Below are 11,525 nucleotides of genomic sequence, written 5' to 3'. Positions count from 1 at the left end.
GGGAGATCGCTGTCCCTAGCTAGGGAGGAGCCGGGTTCAGCGGGGTGGGTCCCCTTTTTTCCATCTGGGTGTCCCGAGCAGGCCGAAGAACGGGGCGCTACGTGCGTTTGGCACGTCAGGCCCGCGGTGCCCAGGCTCTTTGCTGGGTGTCCCTGGGGGTGCGTCCTAGGGCTCGAAATTGTAGGAGCAGGGGTGGTTAGGTTGCTCCTCAGCCGGCCTTGCCTTTTTCATCTTCCCAGGTTTGGAAGTCGGTGATGGCAAGTCCCTTTTGTAACCCCTCTGCAATACTTCAACAGTCAGATCGAGCGTGATGTTGTCTCTACCACGTAGTTTCCTGTGACAATCTACCCCTGTCCTCCCGTTGGTTGTGTGTGTTAGGAAGTTGCACAGCCTCATTACAGATCTGCAGAGCTCTGTCTCTGGACCCTATCCGAGAAACTGACATCCACACTGTATACATTTCAAAGAGGTATCTCAGAGTAGTTCTGTTCTGGTACTATGTGCTGAGCCCCCTTAACAGCTGGGGACACGTTTGGTGCGTTCAAGGAGTGCGTCTTCCAGTTTAGTTTTATCCAGAAAAATTGGTTTTGTACGCTCCAAGAGTGCTCCATGATGCTACCAGAGTGTGGTAGACAAGTACTATTAGAAGATTTGCTTCAGAAAGTGAAATCATGATGTGAATTGGAAAGTTAACAGTAGACTCAGCCTTTGCGGACCACCTTAAAATAAGAGGATTTGTACCATTTTTCCTTCTGTAAATGATCCAGTGGAGTTCTGTCTTTTGGCAATAGAGATAACTTCTGAAATGATGTTTAGAGTTTGTCTGAATGTGGAGTAGCATTACAGCACTCATAAATCCATAGATCTATTTTTACTTATAGTAGAGCAGACTGAATCTTTGTTTCCAATGTTACCAAGATTAATAGAGTTATTGATTCTGAGTGACTAGTTCTATTTTCATATAATTGAATGTTTCTTACTTACTTCTAATTCTTACTTTCTAATGTTTCTTACTTATTAACCTTCCCATTAGCCACTGTTATGTGTCCTGGACATTGACTGATAGCAAATTGCAAAGTACTGTGTGGTGTCACAGTGACCTTTTGTTTAAGGAGCTGTTGTGAGTGGGTGTGTCCCTTAGCTTGTTTCCTTGCAAGGGTAACTTGCATAAGAATAGTGTCATCCACGCCTACTGTCCTCAAGTAGAAGTTGTGTGGTGTGGTGTAAACAAAGATAAGATGCAATCCCACATCTGTTGTGATCCTAAAAAAATTAACACAACATTAACGTAGGAAATCTCAAACATTGAGTATTTTCTCATGTAGTAATAAAGATTAAACCTGTTTTGTTTGCTAATGTGTTATGTGCAGCTCACCTGAAGGGAAGCTTCCAATTTGAGAACATTCCCAGATTATTGTGCTGTTCTAGCTCTAGGTTTGATCTCTGATCTGAGGCAAGATAGGAGAATGCTTCAGTGTGTCTCAGCTAGCAAATGCATAAAATCTCAAATACCTTTCATTTCCCCAAGTAAGAGAATAGCTGACATGTTATTTTATTTAAAAACTTGTAACCCTGTGGACAGCAACAGCTGACTTGCAAAAATGGGATTTAAGACTGAGCAGATGAACAGTGAAGCAAGGATCCGTGCTCTCTGAACGATGGTGGTTTTGTATCGCAGGTACATAGAAACGGAGCAGCCATTATGCAGGATTACATATTCTGGTCTAACAGTTTTGGAAGTTTTCAATTTTGTTGAAACATCACTTTATTAGTGGTGCTGAGTTCAAATAATGCTCGTGGTTGAGTACTGCTGCTGGCAGTGATTGTTTCTGCTATTTTGGACCTGTATACCATTTTGAAGTGGCTTTGATATCCTTTGTTGCATAAAAAGGATATTTTGGGAATCCTTGCTTTAGGGATGATACCTCTGATAAAGAAGATTTTTTAGAAGTCAAATCCTGAGTGACCTGTATGAGTATTCCTTATCCTGATAGATTTTTTTTTTCTAAACTGCTGGCAGTGATTGTTTCTGCTATTTTGGACCTGTATACCATTTTGAAGTGGCTTTGATATCCTTTGTTGCATAAAAAGGATATTTTGGGAATCCTTGCTTTAGGGATGATACCTCTGATAAAGAAGATTTTTTAGAAGTCAAATCCTGAGTGACCTGTATGAGTATTCCTTATCCTGATAGATTTTTTTTTTCTAAATATTCAATCATTTTTGCAGCAAAGTAAGCTGATTTTCACTTAGCTAAAACATTGGATAATAATGTTGTTGGGTTTTTGTTTGTTTCCCCCCCGTTTTCTCCGTTCTATCCCATCCAAAGTTCATTTGAACTCTGTTAAACACAGTAACCCCGTTCCCATCTCTCTCTGACTCAAAAAAGGATGTCCACATGTTTGTGGTAGCTCCCTGTTGAAACATAACTTTTTTTATCAGTTATGCTCTCCTGATCTAGATGCAATAAACATAATTTGATGTTTTCCTTTATGGTATTTTTCCAAACAAGCCAGAAGTCAAATAAAACCATGCCACATATGTTGCTTTACTCTTATCTCCTGAGCCAGCTACCAGATCAGGGAAGGAAATCAAAGTGGTGTGGCATGATTTGCACTTGACAGGCCTGCTGTCCACTTTTCATCAGTTTGTTATCTTACACATCTTCTTAAACCAATTAATAATTTGTTCAACATTGTTTCCCTGGACAATAGATGAGGTGAGTGCTTTGGATTGCAGATACCCGGGGAGAGAAGCCTTGCTTGCTTTTTTCCCCATCATCTCAACCTCAGTGAACACATGAAGATAACTGATAGGCCAAGTTCTTTCTGCGTAACTAACATTTTTCTTGAGTGTCTTAGGATGAAAGAACTAAGGCTTGAATTGACATTTTGTCTGGAATCTGCAAAGTCTGTTGTTGGTGGGATTACCTTCTATTTAATGGTATACAAAAATTAATGTATTCATTCAATTTAAAATTTCATGCTGGGCAGAATGCCGCGATCTTTCAAGTCTTTTGGATGTGTTCGATCTATGCAACTGCTTCTCTTTTACTAGGGCATTATATTAGAAAGGAACAGGGGACTGGATATTTTACAGTGATATTTCTGGAACCTTAGCTTGTATGTGCTGACTTTGCAAGATTAACTGGTCTGTCCCCCATGACTCCAACCTGCTGGTTTGTTGTTGTGGTTGGTTGGGTTTTTTTTTTCCAGAACTAGAATATGTCTCCAATGTGTCAAATCTCTCTTCTTAATTTTCTGCTTACAGATGATATAATTAAACTGAACAAGAAAGAAGAGAGAAAGCAGTATTCCCCCAAAATGAAAAGAGGGCTTCAGCAGAACCAAACTCGACAGTTCAGGACGCCAGGCTCCAAGTGGGGAATTCAGCAGCAGAAAGGTGCGTGTGTCAAACATTATGTGGATTGTGTGATATCTTTTTTGAGCTGAAATGTAACCTAATGAAAATGTATGGATTGACGTGGTCAATTCAGGTGTCTTTCGAATAGTGTCGTGCAGTTTTGATTATAATTCAGTTCTTTGTGATCCATTTATATTTGGTTTTGTTTCTGGTTCACTGTGAGAAAGTAATTGATGTGTTTGGCTGACAGGGAGCTTAGGTGCTTGATGGGCTCTATTTGACTCTAGGAAGGATTGGCTTTTTTTCTGATTTTTAAAAAAAGTATTTTCACTTTGGAAATTATGTTGATACTTTGTCCCTTCTCAGAGATGGATAGAAAGTGCTTACAACAAAGCTTCTGTGCTAGGAAATGGGGAGGCCTTGCCAGAGCTCAGAGCTTTGTGCAAAAGCGCGAGCATATTTGTATTTGCTAGGTAGAATTGTCCTTGTAGGCCTCCCCAAAATGTCTGTTACTGCAAACTGTAATGCTGCCTCTGGGATCTATAAATGGATAGTGCAGTGTCTGAGCTGGCTTTTCTTGTTAAGATCTTGGGGTGCAAAGGAAGCACCGTGTCAGTCTTCTTGAGCCAAAGTCTTTACAGTGGAATACAAAAGTGGGAAAAAAAATCATAAAGGCAAGGAGTGAAGATAGGAAAAGTACATGGTAACAGCTTCACTGTAGATTCCCTGAGTAACTGTCAGGGGGTTTTTTTGACAAACAGGAGTCATATTCTAAAATGATTCCCAGGTTTTTGTCCAGTAAGTGGCCAGCACTTGCCTGAAGTATAGACTGCTTTTGCTTATGTTTAATTTTGAAAAGTACCTTTTTAGCACTGGATTATCAAAATACAGAAAAATACTGTCTAATCAGAAAGCTTACCACCTCAATCCAAGGTAATTAAGAATTTTAAGTTAATACATGCAATTTCTTGTTTAGTAGCATTCATTTAAAACAAATAGACATTTGTCTGGTGTATTTACAGTGATCCCCATTTTATCTTTGTCATTGCTTAATATTTGCTGTAGCAGCAGCTCATAGTTAGCATCTTGAACAGAAGTGTCTTTGGGGATCAGTAGAATGTTGCATTGCTCAGGGCTCAGAGGAATTTTGCTTTTTATACGGGCCATCATAGTAGCGTTACTTAATTTGTGCATCTTTAGTAAATTGGTGACAGTGCAGGAAAATATCTTACTTCAGTCAGCCCAAGTGTTTGTGTAGGTGAAAAAGGAAGTGAATTTAAGTTGTAGATGATCAAACACGTAGGCTTCTATTTATGAGCGCAGGTGTCAAATGCAATTGTTTATGAACCAAAGGGCACAAAAGAAGCAGTATTGGATTTCAGAATTTTAGGCGGAATTTGAGCTGTGAATATAAAATTCTAAATACAACTGTCTTGCAGTTACTTTTCTTTCTTGGAACCTTGCCTGCTCTTGTTCTAGGAAAAAGCAAACTTTTTTTTTTCAAAATTACCAGATTCATGACATGTTGAAATGTTGTGAATAGCTTTAACTGCTCCCTCCTATACAGGTCACACATTTTCTCCCATTGAAAGCAAACCTCTTTTATATTGTTTTTTGAGCAGAAGGAATCATTAAATAGTTTTTCTGAGCATTCTAGTTATTAGTAGCTTATAGCAAATAGATTTATTGCTGCTCTGTTGCTGTTGAAGTTATTCTGGTAAGTAGCAAATCCTCTCTTGTTTGTGGACAGCTTCAGAAACCACAAATGATCAACAGCATTCAATTTCTTGTGGTTTTAGAAGTGGCTGCCAAGCTCTCTGGAGAGAATCGAGGAACTTGAGCTGGGACTCTTTTCAGCTTTTTGCAGGGAAAAACAGAGAGGAGAACGTTGTTCGTTTAAATAAAAGTTGTCCTTGGTGATACACAGAATGCAACTGCACAAAACCCTGTGCAGCCTGAGCTAACTTTGAGGCTGTCATTTATTTGAGCAGAGGTTGGTCCAGAGAGCTTGTGAGGTCCTTTTTGGCCTAAGTAACCCTGTTTCTCAGCTTTTCTATTTGAAAAGAAGAGCATTTGCTAACCATCCACAAGATGTGGGTACATCGCAGTTTCTCCATGGCAAATTTATCTAAGCTGGTTTCTGATTGCTGGTTTACCTCATGCGATGGTTCCTGTCTCATGAAGAAGCACACATTTATTATCGATGCTATGGGGTCAGACATGTCAAAGCTAGGTGTGTCTGTTGCTGTAGAGCCGACTCCTTAGTCTTAAACTTATCTTGCAGTCTGAGGTTCTGAAGAGGATGGTACTTTGGGATAAAACTGAAGCATGGTCTGTATTCGTAGCGTGAAGCTAAATGGCTCCAGACAGGGTTAACCAAACCCTTGTAACTGGAGATTTCAGATGTTCATACTACAGACCTCAGACTTACAAGCCTTTTATATTCAAAGGCTGCTTTCAATTCTTAGTTTCATCCAGACTGCCATGCAGACTTCTAATTGAAAACACTTTAAATGTGATGTAATTCATATGCTGTTTAATATGGTTTTGTGGGCCGATTGCTATATTCCTTTTTTCTTAAGTCATGCCTTGGGAACCACTAATCTAAATAAATAACCTTTGAAGTTGCTTTTTTTCTTTTCTTTAAATTAAACTGGTAATTTAAAGTTTGCTGAATGGGTGCGGAGCTGGTTTTTTTTGGTTGGTTGGTTTTATATTATGCAGCACATGATGAAGTTCCATTTCGGAGTATTTTGCTAGTTTTCTATGCCAGAATGACTCTTAAGTTGTCCCTATAGACATGTCAAATAACACATTTTCAACAGAAATTAATGCAGTGAACTAGAGCAGAATTGTGATCCATATGAGAAGCTGATTATCGTTGTGCTGGGGCTTGGGCCAGGCCTACTAAAGTAACTGAATGACAAATTGTCTTCAAGTGTAGTGATGGCTTCTGCTCTATGGCTTGAAGTGTGCAGCCAAATAACTTGTGCTGTCTGCATAGTATCTTAAAGCAATAAGCTTTTTTCTATCAATAGGAATTGTTGGATTCTTCATGCTTGTTGCAGGTTATGGTAAAAATCGTTTGGGACGCAGAAAGAAGATAACAGGGAAGAAGCGTTCTTACGGAGTTATAACTGGCTTGGCAGCCAAGAAAGCAATGGGTTCACGCAAAGGAATTAGTCCTCTGAACAGACAGCCACTTAGTGAGAAGGTAATTAATGCAACTCTAGTGGTTTATGTAAAAACAGATTAAAAAATGAAATACAATGGCTTCAGAACAGCGCTACTGAAATATAAAATGGAGACATCTTGTACAACCTTTTATTACGTTGGGGATATGTTAGCTGAGTTCTTGTTTGTTTTGAGGGGGTTGGCTAATTACTAGGTTTGAAAGTTTTTTAACACCGAATTGGGTTGCAAGTCCTGAAAATTGAAGTACAGAAGTATATTCTGTACCAGTGTGGAGGTAGTTACTGTATTTTTACAAGAAAAGCTCACTTACTAGGATTTCTTGTCTTTGCATTGCTTTGTTACAAACCAGTGATTCGGCCAACATGCAAATGTTAAGCGTGTGCCTGTTACAAAAATGGAATTTTTTGCAAAATACTTAATTCCATCAGTAGGCCCCCTCTTCTGCATTCCTCCAGTTCATTGTTGCCTGCTCTGTCTCATTCAGTATTGTAGAATGGGGATTGCTTTTGGATTTGTGAAGAGTAATTTTAAAGACATGTGGAACGTGTATTCTGCCAGTTTATATAGTAGTTTATATAGTTTATACAGTAATCAAAAAGTAACTGCTAAACTATTTTTTTTTTTTTTTTGCCTGGTAATGAGGGGAATATAGAATTCCTGAAAGTGTAGAAGGTATTTTCAAATTATGCTAGACTCTGAAGGTAGGCAAAGCCAAATGTATTCTATACACAGTTTGTAAATGGAATTAAAGGAAAAGTGTTTGTGTGTATATGCTTAATATATTTACTGTTTTTTAAGAACACACAACGGAATTACCCCATTTTGAAAAAGAAAACAAATCTGCAGAGACAATCTGAAATGCAGAGAAAACAAGCCCCAGCCCTCAGGAGGCCTGCCCCTCTAAACAGAAGGTAAAATACCATGTCTGCTTTCTGAACTCTTCTTGACAACTTCTCATAGTGAGTCTTGTTTGACAGGGCTAAGTCCAAAAAAAAGACGGTAGGTACTGGCAGTAGTAATATGGTCAAGATTATCGTGTGTATGAAGCTCTACACATCTGGAAGCCGAGCATGGGACAAATGTGGCCTCAATACAAAGCCAGATATTTATTACTGTCTAGAGCACTCGGGAAGTACCTCTTACTTGTGAGCAGCTGGTATTCTGCCTTCATTTAAATCATAGGCAGCCTGTATGGAAATGGGCAACATGTGGATTTCTGTAGCTTTGAAGTAACAGACATGGTTTAGTGAACTTTCTAAATAAAATGCCTTTGTGGGAGCTGGTGCCATCTTCAGTTTCATGGAGGCTATTGCATGTTTTATTTGTGTTGGAATTAACATGTCTGTTATGAACTGCATCTTAACTGGTCTCCATGATGAAAATTTTCACTATGTAACTCTGTTGTGGAAACTGTAAACAAACTTTCAAGACTGATCAGCAGTGCTTAAAGTGCTGGAGGATACTGAGCAAAGTAAAAAGCAGAATTAATAACTGTGTCCTGTCCTGTGACATAGGAGTGCTAGGCTTCTATGTAACAGAAGTGATCTCTCCATTTGAGTAATGTATGGGCAGTTTCCTGACTTTCATAGTGGTCTCCAAGATGTTACCTGTGGAGCCTTTGATAACTATATTTTAATGAATATTACAGGAATAACATGCCGTCCACTTTTGCCAGAATTGGAAACAAACTAAATCAGCAGAAAGACACTCGTCAAGCAACTTTCCTGTTTAGAAGGGGCCTGAAGGTAATAAAAATTACTGAAAACAACAACAAAACTGTGCCACAGGTTCTAAGCTAGCCTGTAACACTGATAGTAATGGATCAACTCTGAATATCAGATCTGAGTAGAAACTTGAGGCGGACTGGGAAATAGGCACCGGTTCTTCCAGGGAAATATACTTGTCTTCATCAGTTACTGTCACCCATTGAGTCTTACTTCCTGTTCCAGTGTAGCTGAACTGTTCAGAGGGACATGGAACTTGTCAGAGTGTTTGAGGGTAGTTGCAAGTTATTTACTTCTAAATGGAAAAGTTAATGTTAGAAAGCCCTGTGCAGCTTTCAAAAGTTACTTTTGGGTGAAGGATAGATCAGGTACATGTTTTAGAATCTGATTATGTTTTGGTTTGGGTTGGGGGTTTTTTTGGTGTGGTTTTTTTTTTTTTTTTTTAGTTATTTTGGTGTTATATATTTTAGTTATTTAAATTATTATCTTAGTTACTTAAGGACTTTTTAGTTATTTTGAGTAAGATGAAGAGAATAGAGAGTGTGCAGTGAATGCTAGTGGTAGTGGTGTCCTCTGTTTTCATTTGTGCCCTCATTCTACATCTGCCATCATTCTGACTGCTGTCTTCCATCTGCATGGATTGCAGATATTACCATTGTAGGGCATTGGAAAGAAATTACTTTAAGAACACAAAATTATTTAAAGAAAATTGTCAATGATAGTAACTTAACCAATAAAGAGATGGAAAAATTTTTGAGGACTATGTTAAGAAACACTTTCCAATGTCTTACAACGGTAATAGGATAGTTATCTTTGAAGTCCCTCTGAAAGTACAACCCCGTTTATGCAGAGCTTACGAACAGCTTTAAACTTCTATTCTTGAACTGATGTATTTCGAGCTGCTGCAATGGGAATTGAAACAGTATTCAAATCCAGTGTCTGTACTGTTTTCAGGTGCAGGCCCAAGTGCAGTCAACAGATGATCTTGATAACCCGACAGTAAAGAGAACTCGTCAGTAAGTATTTAATTTGGAAAACTTCCTGTTAGTTACTGGTATGATGCTCATACAACCCATTCAACTAAAGTTCTGTCTTCCTGGCTATGATAATTGAATGAGGTTTTTTTTCCCCTGTAGGTGTATCAACTGAGTGACAGTGATCCTCCCCTTATTCTCAGTTATTTCCTAAATTATCTTCTGATTTAACCAGAAGAGGTTTGTTTGCATAAGATGCTTGCAGGAGTGAGTGGGAAGGTGGTAGTCTCAGAGGATCAGACTAACCTCTACTGCTCATTAATACTGCATAGACTGGAAGAAAAATTTAGATGTCAATGTTCTCCTGAGCTCTTGATGTAATTTCCATTTTATTTGCTATAATATAAGCCTATGAAGCAGTTGGGAAATAAGCAAGGCAGGTCACAAAGCAGATGCTCAGCTCTCCCGCCACGTATTGGTATTCTTCCCATGCCATTCTGTACCTGCTAGGCTCTTTGCAACTTGTTTGTTGGTAACACAACAGGCTGAGTTAGCAGCGTATGCCACAGATCTGCAGTCTGTCACCTCTTTGATTTGCTGTGAGGATCATTTTGGCCCCATCTGTGGCAAGGAAACCAAGTGATGTAAAACGTTCGGTGAACATTCCAGTCAGTGCTGTAGTTCTGGTACACCTTGCCAGCACATGATCTAGTGGTCACCTGAATAGGTTTAGATAATGTACAAGATAGAAGAATCAATGGCCAAGCTTCTGGTAGATTGTTTGACCGCATGTGGTCTTCATACTGGCCTCTATTCTGAAAGCTTGTACATTCTTTACTAGCCAGTGTTTTGGACACATATTTAAAGATACTCTGACTGAAATTTCTGCAACGTTTTTGTGATTTCTGTGTTTTCAAACTAGATGGCGGACTTCTACCACGAGTGGAGGGATTTTGACTGTATCTATTGACAACCCAGGAGCAATCATAACCCCAGTGTGAGTTTTCAAAAAAGTTCTGAAATGTTCTTAACATAGCTGAAATCGCTGTTCTGAGCCATTTAGCAAGTTCCTTGCAGATAGTATTGCAGAGGACCTCAAGGTCACAGCTTTTCATGAAGACTTTTAAATCTGGCCCGTTTCTGAGCTGTGTTTGAATAATACCACAGCTGGTTTCTTAAGGCATCTCCCGATTAGGAGCTTGATGTGGTGTATGGAGTTGAAGAGTGGTAGGTTGATACATTTAGGGACATGGTTTAGTGGTGGGATGGCAGGGTTAGGTTAAAGGTTGGACTCGATGATCTCAAAGGTCTTTTCCAACCAAAGTGATTCTATGATTCTATAATTTTCACCTTGTCTACCTCTTGCAAATCAGACTGTATTGCAGCTGATTTCCCCCCTTATCTGAATAAAAATGAACAAGTATCTAGTTGATGAGTGATGGTAATAGTTCCTCTCTGGTTCATAAAGATACTGCTAGAGTTGTGCTTAAAAAAAGCATTGATGTATTTGTCTTTGGGGAGTTGATGGTACTGTTGTTTCATGAGGTGTTTTATTTTAAAAATTTCTCATAGCTTTTTTCATTAGTAGCATTTTATCTGTAAGGGAGACTGTACTGATTTTTATTTTTTGTATTTATGGGACTAATTAACTGCAAATTATGCATTGGTCAGTAGGATTGAGAGATAAAAAGGTAAGATCGCTTCCTGTCAGGACACTTGCTGTCCGATAGCAATAACAAATGCTACCCTTTTGTAGTTCTACCTGACTTTTTTACCTTCTTGAATTTGTGCCCTCCAGCTACTCAGCCAGCCTGATCAAATGGCTTGATGAAAAATTCAAACTTCTATTAGCATTAAGGCTTTATTGCACAAAACACATATACACTGTGTCCTCTGTAACATTCTTCTTTCACAGTTCCCAGAAATTACGATTAACTTGTACTCCTGTGCCGCCATTTCTGATGAAGAGGGACCAATCTGAAGAGAAGAAGATTCCCAAAGGAGTTCCATTGCAGTTTGATATTAATAGTGTCGGAAAACAGGTAAATGTAGTTTCTTTCCTTAACTATGGAAGTAGTTTCAAGATAGATAAAAGCCAGTGATCCAGGCACTTTCCTCCTAGACTCACTAGTGACAGAGAGAGGGAACTAGTGACCACTTCTTGTTTCCACTTCCAGTTCTTCCACTAACTAGCTATGTAACTTCAAGCAAGTAACTAAACTCACTGTTCCTGTTCCTCTAGTTCACGTCTTTCATGCCCACATGCTTT

General features: G+C 39.0%; 1 protein-coding gene across 2 annotated transcripts in view; it reads left to right on the top strand.

Moving 5' to 3' along the window:
* The first annotated feature begins 23 nt into the window (after positions 1-23).
* Positions 24-11,525, top strand: part of FYTTD1 (forty-two-three domain containing 1) — a 13,189-nt gene continuing 1,687 nt past the window's right edge. Inside the window, exons 1-8 of one of the 2 annotated variants that reach the window (XM_035891219.1) lie at positions 24-469; positions 3,271-3,402; positions 6,432-6,577; positions 7,357-7,469; positions 8,207-8,303; positions 9,237-9,298; positions 10,179-10,253; positions 11,172-11,298. In XM_035891219.1, coding sequence (XP_035747112.1) covers positions 3,324-3,402; positions 6,432-6,577; positions 7,357-7,469; positions 8,207-8,303; positions 9,237-9,298; positions 10,179-10,253; positions 11,172-11,298 — 699 coding nt within the window. In that variant the 5' untranslated portion in view covers positions 24-469; positions 3,271-3,323. The remainder of the gene's footprint in view (positions 470-3,270; positions 3,403-6,431; positions 6,578-7,356; positions 7,470-8,206; positions 8,304-9,236; positions 9,299-10,178; positions 10,254-11,171; positions 11,299-11,525) is intronic. The other variant, XM_035891217.1, reaches the window with a different exon arrangement.

Source organism: Egretta garzetta, unplaced genomic scaffold (assembly GCF_000687185.1).
Source record: "Egretta garzetta isolate BGI_Z169 unplaced genomic scaffold, ASM68718v1 scaffold333, whole genome shotgun sequence".
NCBI classification, from domain to species: Eukaryota; Metazoa; Chordata; class Aves; order Pelecaniformes; family Ardeidae; genus Egretta; species Egretta garzetta.
This window is presented reverse-complemented; position numbering and strand designations above follow the sequence as displayed.